Consider the following 16,321-nt stretch of genomic DNA (forward strand, 5'->3'; position numbering starts at 1 on the left):
AACCCCTAGCCTGGGAACCTCCATATGCCGCGGGAGCGGCCCAAGAAATAGCAACAACAACAACAACAACAACAACAACAAAACAACAACAAAAAAGACAAAAGACAAAAAAAAAAAAAGTCTATAAACGAAAATGATGGAGAGGGTATGAAGAAAAGGGAACCCTATTGCACTGTTGGTGGGAATGTACATAGTGAAAACAGTATGGAGATTCCTCAAAAAACTAAAAACAGAATTACCATTTGATCTAGCAATTCCACTCCTGGGCATCTATCCAGAGAAAACCATGACTTGAAAAGATACATGTACTCTAACATTCATTGCAGCACTATAAACAGTAGCCAATATATGGAAACAACCTAAATGTCCATTGACAGAGGAGTGGATAAAGTATGTGGTACATATACACAATGGAATATTACTCAGTCATAAAAAGGAGTGAAATAATGGCATTGGCAGTAACATATATGGACCTAGAAATTATGCTAGGTGAAGTTAGACAGTGAGACACCAATGTCATATGCTATTACTTATATGTGGAATCTTAAAAAAGGACACAATGTACTCCTTTGCAGAACAGATACTGATTCACAGACTTTGAAAAACTTACGGTTTCTAAAGGAGACAGGTTGTGTAGGGGGATGAGCAGGGGGTTTGGGATGGAAATGCTATCAAATTGGGTTGTGATGATCACTGTACAACTGTAAATGTAATAAAATTCATTGAGTTAAAGAAAGTTCTGGCTTGAAATCAATGTAAAACTTCTACACAGTCAAAAACAATTAATACTCAGAAAAGGGCAGGGGGGGAGGAAGGAGCATGCCAGACAAAATAATGGCCAGACTAAAGTTCAGTATTTCTATGATACAAATAATTCTTTTAAATTAAAAAAGGAGAAAATAAAATATGCCATCTGAAAAAAAAAATCAATGCCTTTATGGATAGGAAGACTCAATACTGTCAAGGTATCAGCTCTTGCCAACTTGTTCTATAGATTCAATGCAATTCCAATCAAAATCCCAGCAAGTTATTTTATAGATATCAGCAAAGTCTAACGTTTATATGGAGGCAAAAGATCCAGAATAGCCAACACAATATTGAAGGAGAAGAACGAAGTTGGAAGAGTGACACTACTTGACTTCAAGACTTACTAGAAAGCCACAGGAATCACAACCATATGGTACTAATGAAAGAAGAGACAAATAGATCAATAGAATAGAACAGAAAGCACAGAAAGAGACACACATAAATGCAGTCAACTGATCTTCGATGAAGGAGAAAAGGAAATGCAACGGAGCAAAGATGGGCTTTTCAACAAATGGTACTAGAAAAACTGGGCATCCACATGTAAAAAAGTGAATCTAGATCCACACATCATGCCCTTCACAAAAATTAACTCAAGATGCATCACAGACCTATATATAAAATGCAAAACCATAAAACTCCAATAACATAACATAGGAGAAAATGTAGATGACTTTGGGTTTGGTAATGATTTTTAAGCTATCACACCAAAAGCATGATGCATGAAAGCATTATCCATTGATAAGCGGAATTTCATTAAAATTAAAAAATTCTGATTTTGCTCAAGATAATTAGAAGATAAGTCACATAGTGTGGAAAAATATTTATAAAAGACATCTGATAAAGGACTGTTGTTCAAAATATACAAAGAACCCTTAAAACTCAATAATTAGAAAACAAACCAGAGTTTAAAAAAAAAAAAAAAAACATGGAAATAAAAACCATAAAACTGCCTCAAAATAAAATAAAAATAAAAAATAGAAAACAAACCAGAGTTCCCATTGTGGCTCACTGAGTTAAGGACCCCATGTTTTTTCTATGAGGATGAGGGTTCAATTCTTGGCCTGGCTCAGTGTGTTAAGGATACAGCACTGTTGCAAGCTGCAGTGTAGGTCACAGATGCAGCTTGGGTCCAGTGTTGCCGAGGTTGTGGCATAGGCCTCAGCTGCAACTCCAGTTCAACCCCTAGCCCTGGAACTTCCTATGCCACAGGTACAGCTGTAAAAAGAAAAAGAAACAAAACAAAACAATTTTTAAAATAGGTCGAAGACTTTAATAGACATCTTACCAAAAAAGATACACAGATGGCAAACAAAGCATATAAGAGAAGTTTCATATCATATATCATCATAGCAATATAAATTAAAACATCAGTAAGATATCACTACACACCTATTACAATGACCAACAGCTGGAACTGCGAGAGCAACAAATGCTGGTGAGGATACAGAGCAACAGGAACTCTCATACATTGCTGATGAAGAGTGCAAAGTGGTACAGTCACTTTGGAAAACTATTTAGAGATTTCTTAAAAAAGTAAACATACTCTTACCATACAATCCAGCAACTGTGCACCTTGGTATTTACCCCCAGGAGTTAAAAACTTCTGTCCACACAAAAACGTGCACCAGGATATTTATAGCAGCTTTCTTCATAATTGCCAAATTTTGAAATCAATCAAGATATCCTTCAGTAGGTGAATGGATAAATAAATTGTGGTAGATCCAAAGAGTGGCATATTATTCAGCACTAAAAAGAAATGAGTTATCAAGCCATAAAAAGATATGAAAGAATCTTAAGTGCATAGTACTAAGTAAAAAAAGCCAATCTGAAAAGGCAACATACTTAATGATTCCTACCATATGGCATTCTGGAAAAGGAAATTCTGTGGAGATCAGAGGTTGTGAGGGAATTGGGGGAAAGAAAGGAGCAATGGGTGGAACATGGGACTTTTTAAGGCACCAAAAGTACTCCATAGGATATTATAATGATGGATACTTGTCATTGCACATTTGTCCAAACTCTAGAATGTACAACTCCAGTAGTAAACCCTACATTAATCATGGACCTTGAGTGAGTATGACGTGTCAATGTAGGTTCATCAATTTTACAAATGTACCATTGCTATGATTGATATTGACCATGAGGGAGGCTATGCATGCGTGGGGGTGGGGGAATATGGGGAATCTCTGTACCGGCTACTCAGTTTGCTGTGAAACCTTAAATAATTCTAAAATAAATGTAATGCAAAGGATCAATAAATCTGATCTTTTGATTTCAATTTCTCACATAGTTTTAAAATGCAAAGTCCAAAAATGTGCCACTTTTGCCTCTAAGAGGTTGAAAAGGTAAGGGAAAGTGAGCACGCCCATCCATTCCTGGTGAGAGTGTATACTGATGCAATATTTAACTAGATTATTAAATAAGTCATATCAAAAACCTTAAAAGAAGACATATTTTTTGATCTGGTGATTTTATTTTTAAAAATGTATCCTAAGTAAATAACTATGCTTATGCACAAAAATGCATATACATGGATATTTACAATAACAAAACATAGATACGCTATAAATGATTAAATTATTGTACGCTCATACAATAAAATATGATGCAATCCTTAAAACTGATGCACTAGAATAACTGAAGTATACACTAAAGATATAAATGGGGAAAACATTGCTAAAAAGATTAATAGTGTTATGATTGTGGGAGGGGGGTTATTTTCTTCTTTGTATTTAACTGTTTCCTAAATTTTCTATAATAAGCATGTGTTGCTTTTGAGTGAAAATATTTTCAGTTTGATCCCCTCTCACAAAAACCAGTTGAAAAAAAAACAAAGTTCCTACCCCAAGTTAGACACATTGAACAGACTGTCTCTGATCCTTACTCTAATAGAACCAAGTAACTATTATCTATATTTTCAAGTGAGGAAACTGAGGTACAAAGAAAGAGTAACATTGTCAAAATCATTCAGATACTATGATGGTTATTTTAATGCGTCAACCTAAAATCACAGGGTATCCAGATTAAACGTTACTTCTGGAGGAGTTAGTAAAGGCCTTTCCAGATGAGATTAGCATTTGAATTGATGGTCTCAGTAAATTGGATTGCCTTCCCTTGTGGGTGGATACCATACAAAGCACTGAAGGCCTGAAGAAAACAAAATGTAGAGGAAGGAAGGATTTGCCCCCTTTCTACCTGCCTGAGCTGGGACGCATGTCTCCTCTTGCTCTTGGAGGGGGATTTTTGCCATCGATTCCCCCATTCTCAGTCCTTTGGACCCAGACTGGAATTATACCACCAGCTCTCCTGGGTTTCCAACATGCATATGGTAGACTGTGAACCAATGCATGGCAAGTAATCTCATATACAGATGATAAATAGATGAGACAGATATAGATGATAGATATGAGATAGATAGATAGACAGATAGCTACTATTGGTTCTGTTTCTATGGAGAACCCTGACTAATACAGATAATAAGCAGCAAATCAAGATTTCAGCCCAGGAGTGTCTGACTTCAGTTACTGCTCTTCTCACCACACCCAGCTACCTTTAAGATTACTGCATCTGGAGTTCCCACTGTGGCACAGTGGGTTAAGGATCCAGCACTGTCTCTGCAGCAGCTTGGGTCACTGCTGAGGTGTGTGTTCAATCCCCAGCCTGGCACAGTGGGTTAAGGATCCAACATAAGTTGCAGCTGCAGCTGAGAGTCAATCCCTAGCCTGGGAATTTCCATATGCTGAGGGTACAACAGAAAAAAAAAAAAAGTTAGTGTACCTGGCTGGCTCAACATCACTAATTATTAGAGAAATGCAATTCAAAATTACAATGAGGTCACACTGGTCAGAATGGCTATCATTAATAAGTCTATGAATAACAAATGCTGGAGCGGATGTGGAGAAAAGGGAACCCTCCTATATTGTTGGTGGGAATGTAATTGGTAAAAGCACTACAGAAAACAGTACAGCGATTCCTCAGAAAACTAAAAATAGAATTACCACAGGATCCAGCAATCCCACTCCTGGACATATATCCAGACAAAACTCTAATTCAAAGACACACCCTACCCCTATTCTCATAGAAACAGTATTCACAGTAGCCAAGACATGGAAACAACCTAAATGTCTATCGACAGATGAATGAATTAAGAAGATGTGGTACATATATACACAATGGAATACTACTCAGCCATAAAAAAGACAGAAATAATGCCAATTGTAGCAACTAGAGATTCTCATACTAAGTGAAGTAAGTCAGAAAGAGAAAGACAAATACCATATGACATCACTTATATATGGAATCTAAAATATGGCACAAATGAACCTATCTACAGGACAAAAACAGACCCCAGACATGGACATCAGACTTGTGGTTGCTAACGGGGAGGAGGAAGGGAGTAGGATGGACTGGGTATTTGGGGTTAGCAGACACAAACTTATTACATTTAGAATGGAAAAGCAATGAGATCCAACTATATCGCACAGGGAAATATATCTAATCTCCTGGGATAGACCATGATAGAAAAAAATATTTTTTGAAAGAATGTATACATATGTATGACTGAGTCACTTCGCTGTATAGCAGAAATTGGCACAACATTCTAAATCAACTATAATTTTTAAAACTACATAAAAAAGAGAGAGAGAGAGATTACTGTGTCTATAAGCAGCCGAAAACACTTGCCTATAGCAGTGAGGAACTGGCTCCTAACCAGCATGGGTATCCAAAATCTAATCATTGCAGAAGCAAGGGAGAAACCAATAAATTTTTAGAAATATTCGTATAAAAAATAGGCTTCTAGCAAAGGGTCCCTATGGAGTCACCATAAGCTGCACAGAATCAAGAGTCAGATGAGGTAACTTCCTCTGAAAACTTCATTAGCACAACCATTAAGTGATAGCAAACATCCATCAAAATATCATGACGTTAATTATAACCTGATGTACCTGAGTGGAGAATCAAACCACGTGCTTCACTTTTTCAAAAATGCGGATATAAATGACAGGCATCCTACCTACTGCTTCACAGTCTCATTTCCTACCTACACTTAGATGCTTGGGGGTATCACAAGTACAAAGTTGCCTTTTTTTTTTTTTTTTTTGTGTGTGTGTGTTTTTGCTATTTCTTTGGGCTGCTCCCGCAGCATATGGAGGTTCCCAGGCTAGGGGTGGAATCGGAGCTGTAGCCACTGGCCTACGCCAGAGCCACAGCAACGTGGGATCCGAGCCACGTCTGCAACCTACACCACAGCTCACGGCAACGCCGGATCGTTAACCCACTGAGCAAGGGCAGGGACCGAACCCCCAACCTCATGGTTCCTAGTCGGATTCGTTAACCACTGCGCCATGACAGGAACTCCAAAGTTGCCATTTTTAAAAATGCCTTGGTGCCTAGGACCAGTGGTCCACCCTGGAAGGCTTCAGCTGACAGTGACTCCTGTCATACTCTGTATGTCATCCTTCACATTACCAACGGCAGAAGCTTGGGGACTTACCCCAAATCATCTGCTTCTCTCCATAATTTTACTAGAGTCACTTGGCTATATTCACATGTTCAACTGAAATAATGAGTTCCATAATTTCTCACTCTCTGAGTGGGCAGCATTATCCTCAAATAATTTTTTCAAGCTATATAAAGTGTTTCCTTTTGCTCCAGTATAGAGAACACTGAAGGAAATCTATATATTAACCATTACTTCAAACTTCAACCTTAGCTTTAGTCTTTCTAGAGCCTTCGACAGAAAGAAATTCTCATTACAGTATATCCTGCCAGGCGCATCTATGTTGAGCTTTGAGGAACCAGCATATAGATACATGATCTAGTCAACTTTGTATCAGAATCCTAAAACTTAGAATCCTAAAACTATACAGAAAAATGTATAAATGGGAAAGAGGAGCACAGAAACACGTATTGGATGAATTTACCAAAAATCATTTATGTTGTTCCAATTCTTGATAAAAAACTTTTCTCAAAAATGTCTACTAAATCCCACTGCAAGAGACTCTGACTTCTGAGATGAAGATCTCTTCTCTCATTCTAACTTGATGCAAAGAGGGACAGAGGAATAAAAAAGTAATATCTATAAACTATACTTTAATCCTATATTGTATTGAGTTGATGCTTTAAGACTGGTTATAGAGTGCCCAATTTAATTGATATGCCTTGAGTGTAGAAAGCTCTACGCAATACTACTCAGCCATAAAAAATAAAAGAATAAAAGAATGCCATTTGCAGCAACATGGATGGAACTAGAAACTCTCATACTAAGTGAAGTAAGTCAGAAGGAGAAAGACAAAGACCATATGCTATCACTTCTATCTGGAATCTAACATTTGGCACAAATGAACCTACCTGCAGAAAAGAAAGAAACTCAGGGACATGAAGAATAGACTCGTGGTTGTCAAGTGGGAGGTGGAGGGAGTGGGAGGGAGTGGGAGGGACTAGAAGTTTGGGGTTAGTAGTATTGCATTTGGAATGGATAAGCAATGAGATTCTGCTATAGCCCAAGGAACTATATCTGATCGCTTGTGATGGAGGATACTGTGAACAAAAGAATGTATATATACATATAACTGGGCCACTTTGCTGTACAGCAGAAATTGACAGAATATTGTAAATCAACTATAATTAAAAAAAAATTTTTAAGAAAAAATTAAAAAAAGAAAGTATGATTGGGTCGCTTTGCTGTACAGTAGAAATTGACAGAACACTGTAAATCAACTATAATGGAAAAATAAAAATCTTTTAAAAATAAAAATAAAACCATTTCAAAAAGTAAAGAATATAATTTAGAAAACTAAAAAAAAAAAAAAGAAAGCTCTAAACATTAAGGAGTAATTGTGTCCCACGTATTGTGGATTAGATATGGTTAAAAAACAATGTAGTCATCTGATACTGGAAACTAGGTCCATTGTCAGGAGTCTAGCCTTCCCTCTATTGTAAAATAAGAATATTTCATTATTTCCTCTTCCTTTTTCCATGACAGCAATCTACATAAGTAACATTGTCTGCACTAGTCCTACTTCTACTCTCTTTATCCTCGCTCACAGCTCATAGCAATTCACTAGATTCTCTTCAAAAAGAGAAATTCTAAACAAAACTATCTCACCTCTGCAGAAATCCTCATTTGTAAAAAGTTATAGTCAATAATATTTTATTAAATTTGTCTGGTGACAGATGGTAACTAGACATTGTGGTGAGCATTTTGCAATGAAGACAAATGTCAAATCACTTAGTTGTACACCTGAAACTAATATAATACTGTACGTCAATTATAATTCAATAAAAAAAATTTTATTTAAAGTTAAAGAACTTTCCAAAAAGTGTAAAAGATCCTGGCAGCTGCTTTATTTCATAATACAATATTCTTGTGAAAAAACTTGGGTAAGAGCAAAGGAAGCATACAGAGTGACTGTGTTTCTGAAACAAACATCTGTGTGGATGGGAAATTAAGACATACACACACATCTGTATTCGGAACTCAAACACAACTCCCAAGTGCAGTGTGAGAATTTCACTGGATTTTATGAAAAAAAGAAGGAAAAAAAAAAACTCTGAAGCTTTGTAAAATTTTGTATATTAGCAAGAAAATTCAACTATACTAGACTATATTTTTCATCTGTGTGTTTTGGGAAACAATCAGGAATATTGAATCTGTTTTTTTAGATTTTTTTAATAACTTGAGCATCTTCAACAGCCCCTACATCAAGCCTATGATCTTTCTGTGCCACGGACGCCAGCCATGGTATTTGTCTATGATGACAGTTTCTTTCCAAATCTGGTCATTGATTTTTCCATCCTACAAAACACTTAGTCATGATTCGTATGTTTACATGCTCTGTTGCAGAAACATTCCTGTATACCACAAGCAGCAGGGGCTGTCAGTCATGTGTCACCACCTTGAAAAAATACATATTCCTCCCTCCCATTCCTTCTCCTTTCCAAGGATAGTTCGCAATGGAAAGATTACTTCACCGGTCTTAGAAAAATGCACGAGAGCAATCCCACTTCCTAAAGGAACCCCACCCTTGTCATCACAAACAGAGAACTCTAGGGAAGCACAAACATGAGAAAATGATACATGGGGCTCACCCTGTCCCCTTTTGAATGTCAGCACCCTGAGGGCAGGAAACATTTCTTCTTGGTGTTCTTTATGGTACCAAGTGTCCTTTACAGACAAATAAATTTATAAAAGGAACTGATGATGAAACCCCAAAGGCTGTTTCCTTTCCTTTGTTTAAGCATCTCTCTGTAAAACCACATTTTTAAAAATAAAAGGATAAAGAAACAAGGATAAATGAAGGAGCAAGAAGAAGCAGAGGAGTACTTTAATACACATCTGTCAGCCTCAGAGACAGCCCACAGGGTGGGCACTATTATGCCTAGATTACAAATGAAGAACTATAAGGTGCTAAGTAACTTGTTCAGGACACGTAACTAATAATTGGCAGAGCCAAGTTTCAAACTCTGATGAGTACCTAGAATTCAGCATTTATGTTCTGCCAGGTAAGTGCAGAGCTTTTGGCAATCAATTGAGCTAAGAACTGGAATTTTAAAAAGATACTACTGTGATCCAAAAAAACAGACAAAAACTATTAAAGTCAAAAACTTGTCTTGGCCAGAAAGCAATCTTAGGAAAGCATCTATAAACTTTCTAATTTTAAGCAGCATAACTTCCTGATGAGTCCCCTGTAATAAAGTAGCTACAAAATGTTAGTATAATAAGGCAACTTATTTTATGGGATTACTACCTACAAGCTAGTTAAGGGTTGGATGACTATGCTATTTTCCTATTGCTGAGTAACAAAGAGTCACAAATTCAGCAGCTTTAAAAAATACCACTTGTCAAGGGCACAGTTTTGTAGAAGTACTGCACGGCCTGGCTAGGTTTTTCATTTTCAAATTATAAAGCTGAAATCAAGGTGTCCGCCGTCTTGTCTGGGGATCCGGAGCGGGGGCGGACCCACTTCCAAGCTTCTTCTTGTTGGCAGAACTCAGCTCCCTGCTGCTGTAGGACTGAGGTCCCCATTTGCTAGGTAACGGCTGCCAACCAGAGAAGACTGCACTTAAAGTGCTTATGTGAGGGGTTCCCGGCCAGCGGAGCCAGCTGTGAGTGTGTGTGTGTGTGTGTGTGTGTGTGTGCACGTGTGCGTGTTGGGGGAGGAGGAGGGGAAGGGTGGACAATGCCGGCCTGGAAGTTGGACCCCGGCCCTCCTCCCCCTTTCGAGTAGGACCCTGAACGAGCCCATCCCGACCGCAGAGCCACAGCCAAAGCTTCTCTGCTGACAAAGGACGCCTACCTGCCAAGCCTGGCCAGTAAGATCTGCTCCCAGGGCTGCAGAAGCGCAAATCGGCTGGCAAAAGTCTCAGAAGCTACTGGGCCCGCAAAAAAGGAGAGGAAGGAAGAAGAAAGCACAGAAGAAATCCTGGGAGCGGGAGGAGGAGACTGCAAAACCCAAGACACGGGCCCGGCCGAGAAGTCTCAGGCCAGGAAGCCAGTAGCAGCCAAGGAACAAAGGGCCTTCGGCTCCACCCGGGCCCCTGCGGATGGCCTGGCCAAGGAGCCCGACTCTGTTTGCCTTAGACGTTCTGGAGCCGCGCCCGCAGGAGAAGATACAGGAGTCCCAAGGCCCGGGCACCACCAAGGGGCTGTGTCCCGCCGCTTTGCAGAAAAGCCCACAGAGAAAGCTGGAGATGGACGGGAAGAAGAGGAACGGAAGGAGCTGAGAGCAAAGGAGGAGGCAGCCAAGGAGGCGCAGGGACAGCTGCTGTTCAATAAGGTGGATGTGACAGAGGAGGAGCCCACCACCAAGGCGCAGCGCAGGAAGGAGAAGAGGCCGAAGCTGAAGGGGAACCAGACAAGCAGGAACTACCGCAGCTGCAAGAGCGCCTGCAGGCTCCGCGGGCCCGGTGATAGGAGCTGCGGGACTTCGCAAGGCCCGGGAGTTCCAAGCTGAGATACAGTAGACCAACCTGTACAAGGCAGAGAGCATGAAGATCCACGACGACGAATGCCTGCAGCAGGAGGCCCTGAAGCGGAATGAGAGGCGCTGCCAGGCGCCGGGGAAAGGGCACGTGGGAGAGGCGCGCGCCGGCGTAGTTAAGACGCAGACGCACAGAAGTCGCACAAGGAAAAGGCAGCCAAGGTGGTGCTGTGCCTGGAGAAGGTCCACAGGAAACGCCGGATCCTGTCCCAGGACCCAAAGCTGGCTGGCCTGGCATGAGGGCCTGGCTGCTGCATCCCATCCCTACCCCAACCCTGACCTTGACCTATGAGAACCTATAGGTTCCCAGAGAAAAATGGACATGGCCACGCTTCCCTCACTCACTGGAGAGAGCTCCGGACGCGCGTTATGGAAAGGCCTTCAGATCTGTGGGAGGGGTGATCCAGGCTTCAGTGTCCTTTTGTGAGACCCGAATGTTCCCTAAAAGTTTCAGGGTGGCGGACCAGGAGCAATGAGGAGGGAGTGGGTATCTGGGGGGCACTTTTCTGGCCCCCACTTCCTCGCCTGGGTTCACAGGAACAGGAAAACAATAGCCTTTATGACCAATATGTCAGTCCAAAACTCACTTGGAAAGGACAGAAAACTTGGATGAGTTTTATGGTCTGTGGATTATATTTCAATAAAACTGTTTTGTTTTGCTTTTTAACTTTAAGAAGTCTTTTGTGGTTTTGGGGGGGGTTGTTTTTGTTTTTGTTTTGTTTTGTTTTTGGCTGTGCTGGTGGCATGCCAGCAGCCATGGCCAGGGAAGGAACTCACACCACAGCTGTAACCAGAGCCACAGCAGTGACAATGCCAGGTCCTTAACCCACTGAGCCATGAGGGAACTCCTCAGTAAAACTGTTAATAAAAAAACAAATAAAGTAGTTATGTGATAAGGTCAGGGCTGCCTGGACAATCTCCCTTTCTAAAGTCGACTGTGCAATATAACAAGACCTAATCACTGGAGTAAAATCTGTCAAAGTCCCAGTCTGGAGAATTAGGCAAACCATGTGTACTAGAGGAGAGGGTAGGAAATCTTGGCGGCCTTCCTAGAACTCTGGTAGAACGTGACATGGACAGAAAACAGTACACATGACACACAGCAAAAAAAACCAGCAAAGAGTACATGCTGTTTGAGTCAGTTTATATGAAGTTCAAAATAGGCAAAACTAGTCAGTGCTGCCAGAAGTCAAGAGAGTGGGCACCCCTAGGGTCATGGAGGAATGGAAACAGTAGCATATAGGAAAAAGATTTATTCATTCAACAAGTAGGGCTTATTCAGGAGTTCCCGAGGTGGCTCAGCAGAAATGAATCTGACTAGCATCCATGAGCACGCAGGTTTGATCCCCAACCTCACTCAGTGGGTTAAGGATCCAGCATTTCCATGAGCTGTGGTGTAGGTCACAGACTCAGCTCAGATCTGGCATTGCTGTGGCTCTGGCATAGGCTGGCAGCTGTAGCTCTGATTCAGCCCCTAGCCTGGGAACCTCCATATGCTGTGGGTGTAGCCCTAAAAAAGCAAAAAAAAAAAAGTACACACCGAACACTTACCAGATGCTAAGTTAAGAGGATTCCATGGAAATCAGATAAGACTCTGTCTACATGGAGCTTTCAAATCTACCAGGGAATGGAGTTCCCATTGTGGGGAAGCAGAATCAAATCCAACTAGGAACCATGAGGTTGAGAGTTCGATCCCTGGCCTTGTTCAGTGGGTTAAGGATCCCGCATTGCCGTGAGCTGTGGCATAGGTCAAGGACATGGCTCGGATCTGGAGTTGCTGTGGCTGTGGTGAAGGCCGGCAGCTACAGCTCCAATTCGACCCCTAGCCTGAGAACCTCCATATACCGTGGGTGCAGCCCTAAAAAGACAAAAAGCCAAAAAAAAAAAAAAAACTATCCCGGAAGACAGAGACCATTAAATAAACATCTGCCATAAACTGTGATAAGCATCACGCCTGGGAGAGTAGGAGATGCTCTGAAAGCATATGGCAGGGGAGACCTAAACTACTTTAAGGGTTCCAAACTGACATTTAAACGGAGACCTGAAAGAATTTAGGCAGGCAAAGAAGGGTAATTGTTGGCTTAGTGACTTTGGTTGACTGGATTGATCATTACTTGCCTGTAAGGCATGACTAAGAAAGGTCATATGACTCCATCTCCATCACTGTGAGAACTGTCTCTGGAAGCATGGAGATATTGGTCCTACCCTAAATGGCACTGGTCAAACAACTATGTCAATTATGAGTTCTGGTCATTCTTAGAGTGACCTGAAACTAACCACCACACTGATGCAGGAGCCTGAATCCATGTGAAATAGATCAGGATGCACCGAGGCTTCTGGCTCAGACTCCTTGGAATCGGACTGCCTGAACTGTAATCCCAGGTCCATCAAGGGCTGCATGTCCTTGGTCGTTTATGGTCTATAAGCCTCCGTTTTATCATCTCTAAAATAGGGACAATATTGCTACAGTGCTAAGAAGTCTTTAAAGGGTAGCTTTTTAAAGAAATCAGAGGGACTATATAAATGTCTTGAGGTGGAAGAAGCATAGGTCATTCCGTATAATATGTGTTGATAGACGTTAAAGGCATATGCGGAAGAACTCCTCTCCTGTCACCCTCTCAGACTCAGCAGTCACACCTGCCTGTCGTAACCCAAACACACCAAGCTCTCTTAAATGCCTGCGCATTTGTACTTCCCAGTCCTTTCTTGTGGCATGTTCTACCCACTTGCGTTTGCTTGAAGAGCTTCTATTCATCTTCCAGCTCTCAACTCATCCATTGCTTCATGGGGGAATATTTTCCTGACTGCACAAAACAAAATAGGGTGACCACTTGTCCCTGCTCTCGTAGCATTGTGACTATCTCTAAAGTATCACGTTTTACCAAAACTGCTTATTCACGCATGCATCTCCTCATTGTTATGCGCCTCTTGAGACACGAGACCATACACAGCACTTGGCACATAATAGGCAGCAAAAAAAAAGTTCACTGAATGAAATGAATGAATGAATGCCTTAAGTGGCAGTGAATTCCTGCCACCAGAAATATTTAAGCAAAGACAAGACAGCTGTTTAGCAGAAATGTTCAGAAAGGACTGAAACATCTGATAAATGAATTAGCTAACTACGAACTGGGACCAATCAAACCCCAGAGTCCTTGAGGCTAGGTGGAGAAAACTGGCAATCACCAAGGCACAGAGAAGGGAGAGTTGTATATTTGGGGAATAGCAAGTGGTTCAGTTTGTCTGGGCAACAAAGGACAGGGTAAAAATCAGATTGGAGCAAGAAAGAGATGACACAACCAGAATGGTGAAAGAATATCATTTAATAAGGGTATGATTTAAGAGAAGCTAGCAAGGTAAAGTATCCACTGTGTAATGATAAAGCCTACAGCGCCTAACACGCAAAGGAAGCCATTCCAAAGGGGCAACAGAAAGGAAGCGGAATTACCAGAACCCTGTGAAAGGGGGTGGCAGGGTGGCTTGATATGAGTCATAGCCTAAGTAGAGGAACTGGATTTAGTCACTGCCAAAATGAAAATCCATAGGAAGACAAAGGAAAGGAATATACAGCCAGGCACTCCGTCTCCCTCTGCTGTCACCCTCCAACAGCCTGCCAGCACCTGCCAGTGGCCAAACCCAACAAAAAGCTAGACAGCAAAGGAGCCTCGGGAAGGTAATCTGTAGAAGGCAACCTCATGAAGCTCAGAGCACAGCAGACAATGAGGGGCAGACTAAGGGCATAAACATCCTCTGGTGAGCTCTCAAGAGCCACCATAGATTAGGGGGCACATGGGTGACATGATCCAGGCTCACTTGAGGATGGTTCATTTGGTGGCTATAATCAGAATCAACTCTGAATAGAAAGAGGGAAAGGGAGACAGGGAACCAGACTAGGACACCATTGAATAGGTTCAAGTGAGAGGGGAGGAGCCTCGCAAGGACACGCCCCCCCTTATGCCTCTCAGCCCGGTGGAAGGAATCCGCTCAAACGGATTGCTCAAACCCGGAGCTGCTTACCCTCCACGTAAGTGGCCCGCCCAGTCACAAAGATGGAGAAGAAATTTCTCCAAACTGAGAAAATATTTCTGGTGTATACCTTTGAGTCTCCTCCTGCCCATCGCTTTCCCTCTTTTCTTCTGTGTGTAAAATTATAAAGACCAAGGCCAGAGGAATGCAGCTGCAGCAACCGCAAGTCACAGAGCAGAGGCACTGATTTTCTTCTCATAAAAAGCCAAAAAAATGAATAGCGATCCATAGGATGAAAGACCCAGTGTCAGTAGACACCACTTCCCCAAGATTCTGAATTTAATTATTCTCTGGCTGCCCACCCTGACCAAACCCATCCATCCTGGCTTCTCCTTTCCAAAAACTGTCTTCCCTAGGCCTTGTGGAAAAGGGACTGATTCTCAGCTATTACATTCAAAAACAATCTGACAACCATATGAGCAACTAGATCAGCACAGAGACAACTGGAAGAAGCATTAACATTCACTCTGTGTAGCCTTCTCTTTCTGCAAGAGCAGATTCAGTTTCCTTCTTCTGCATCTCTAATTCACCAGTATCACACCAGGCGGGCTCCCCACCTTAGCAGGTGGAGCCAGAGGGGCCGACTGATATTTATTTCCTTTTACCAAGTGTCTAGGAAATAACTCATCTCCATTTCTTGTTTTCTGCTCAGAAGGTGACTCTTTTTTTCATTAGTATTAGTATGCATTTGGTTTCTTGGAATAAAGAGCAACAACTGTTGGAGTCCTCTGCTGTTTTCTGATACCCAGTGCAACAAAGCTCAATGCATTGGGATTTACTTCTTTTCTCCACCGCCTCATTAGAAGCTTAGTGCCTCTAAGAGGATTACTTGCCATTATCTCTGAGCAGGTGGAGCGTTTCAAAGATTTTTTTGTTTGTCTCTCAGCAAACTCCTTGCCAGGATTTTCAATATCAAGAAGGAAAGAACATCTGAGAAAGAAAAAGGCTGAGTGACCACACCCTTAGAAGCCTTCACCTGCTTGCGGCAAACTGATTCAACAAATCCTGACAGTTTCTATTTTCAGACTGAAGGGAGGAAATGATATAAAGCAGCAACACGGCTCTTTGTTCGCCTGCTCACCTGTGGGTATGTTTCCCATGCACCCACATACACATAAGCATACCTACTCATTCTTTTTAACCTGTCCTAAAGCAATCCTCTTTGCAGGATTAGAAACTACATTCTGGAGTTCCTGCTGCGGTGCAAAGGGATGGGCCACATCTTTGCAGCGCCAGAACACAGGTTCAATCTGCAGCCCAGAACAGTGGTTTAAAGGATCTGGCGTTATCACAACTGCAGCATGGGTTGCATCTGCAGCTGGGATCTGAATCCTGGCCCTGCTGCTCTATATGCCACCATACAGCCAAAAATGAAAAAAAAAAAAGAGAGAGAGAGAGAGAGAAAGAAGAAAGGAAGGAAGGAAAGAGAAAGAGAGAAAGGAAGAAAGGAAGGAAGGAAGGAAGGAAGGAAGGAAGGAAGGAAAGGAAAGGAAAGAAGGAAGGAA

At 41.6% G+C, this 16,321-nt stretch overlaps 1 protein-coding gene and 1 pseudogene across 1 annotated transcript in view; both read left to right on the forward strand.

The window, feature by feature from the left end:
* The window catches only part of LOC110255241, a 47,514-nt pseudogene extending 36,432 nt beyond the window's left edge, over window positions 1–11,082 (forward strand).
* Window positions 11,113–16,321, forward strand: part of LOC100511460 (RING finger and transmembrane domain-containing protein 1) — a 57,688-nt gene continuing 52,479 nt past the window's right edge. Inside the window, 2 exon segments of the mRNA XM_021097615.1 lie at window positions 11,113–11,179; window positions 14,400–14,463. Coding sequence (XP_020953274.1) covers window positions 11,113–11,179; window positions 14,400–14,463 — 131 coding nt within the window.

This window comes from Sus scrofa, chromosome 6, assembly GCF_000003025.6.
Source record: "Sus scrofa isolate TJ Tabasco breed Duroc chromosome 6, Sscrofa11.1, whole genome shotgun sequence".
Classification (NCBI taxonomy): domain Eukaryota; kingdom Metazoa; phylum Chordata; class Mammalia; order Artiodactyla; family Suidae; genus Sus; species Sus scrofa.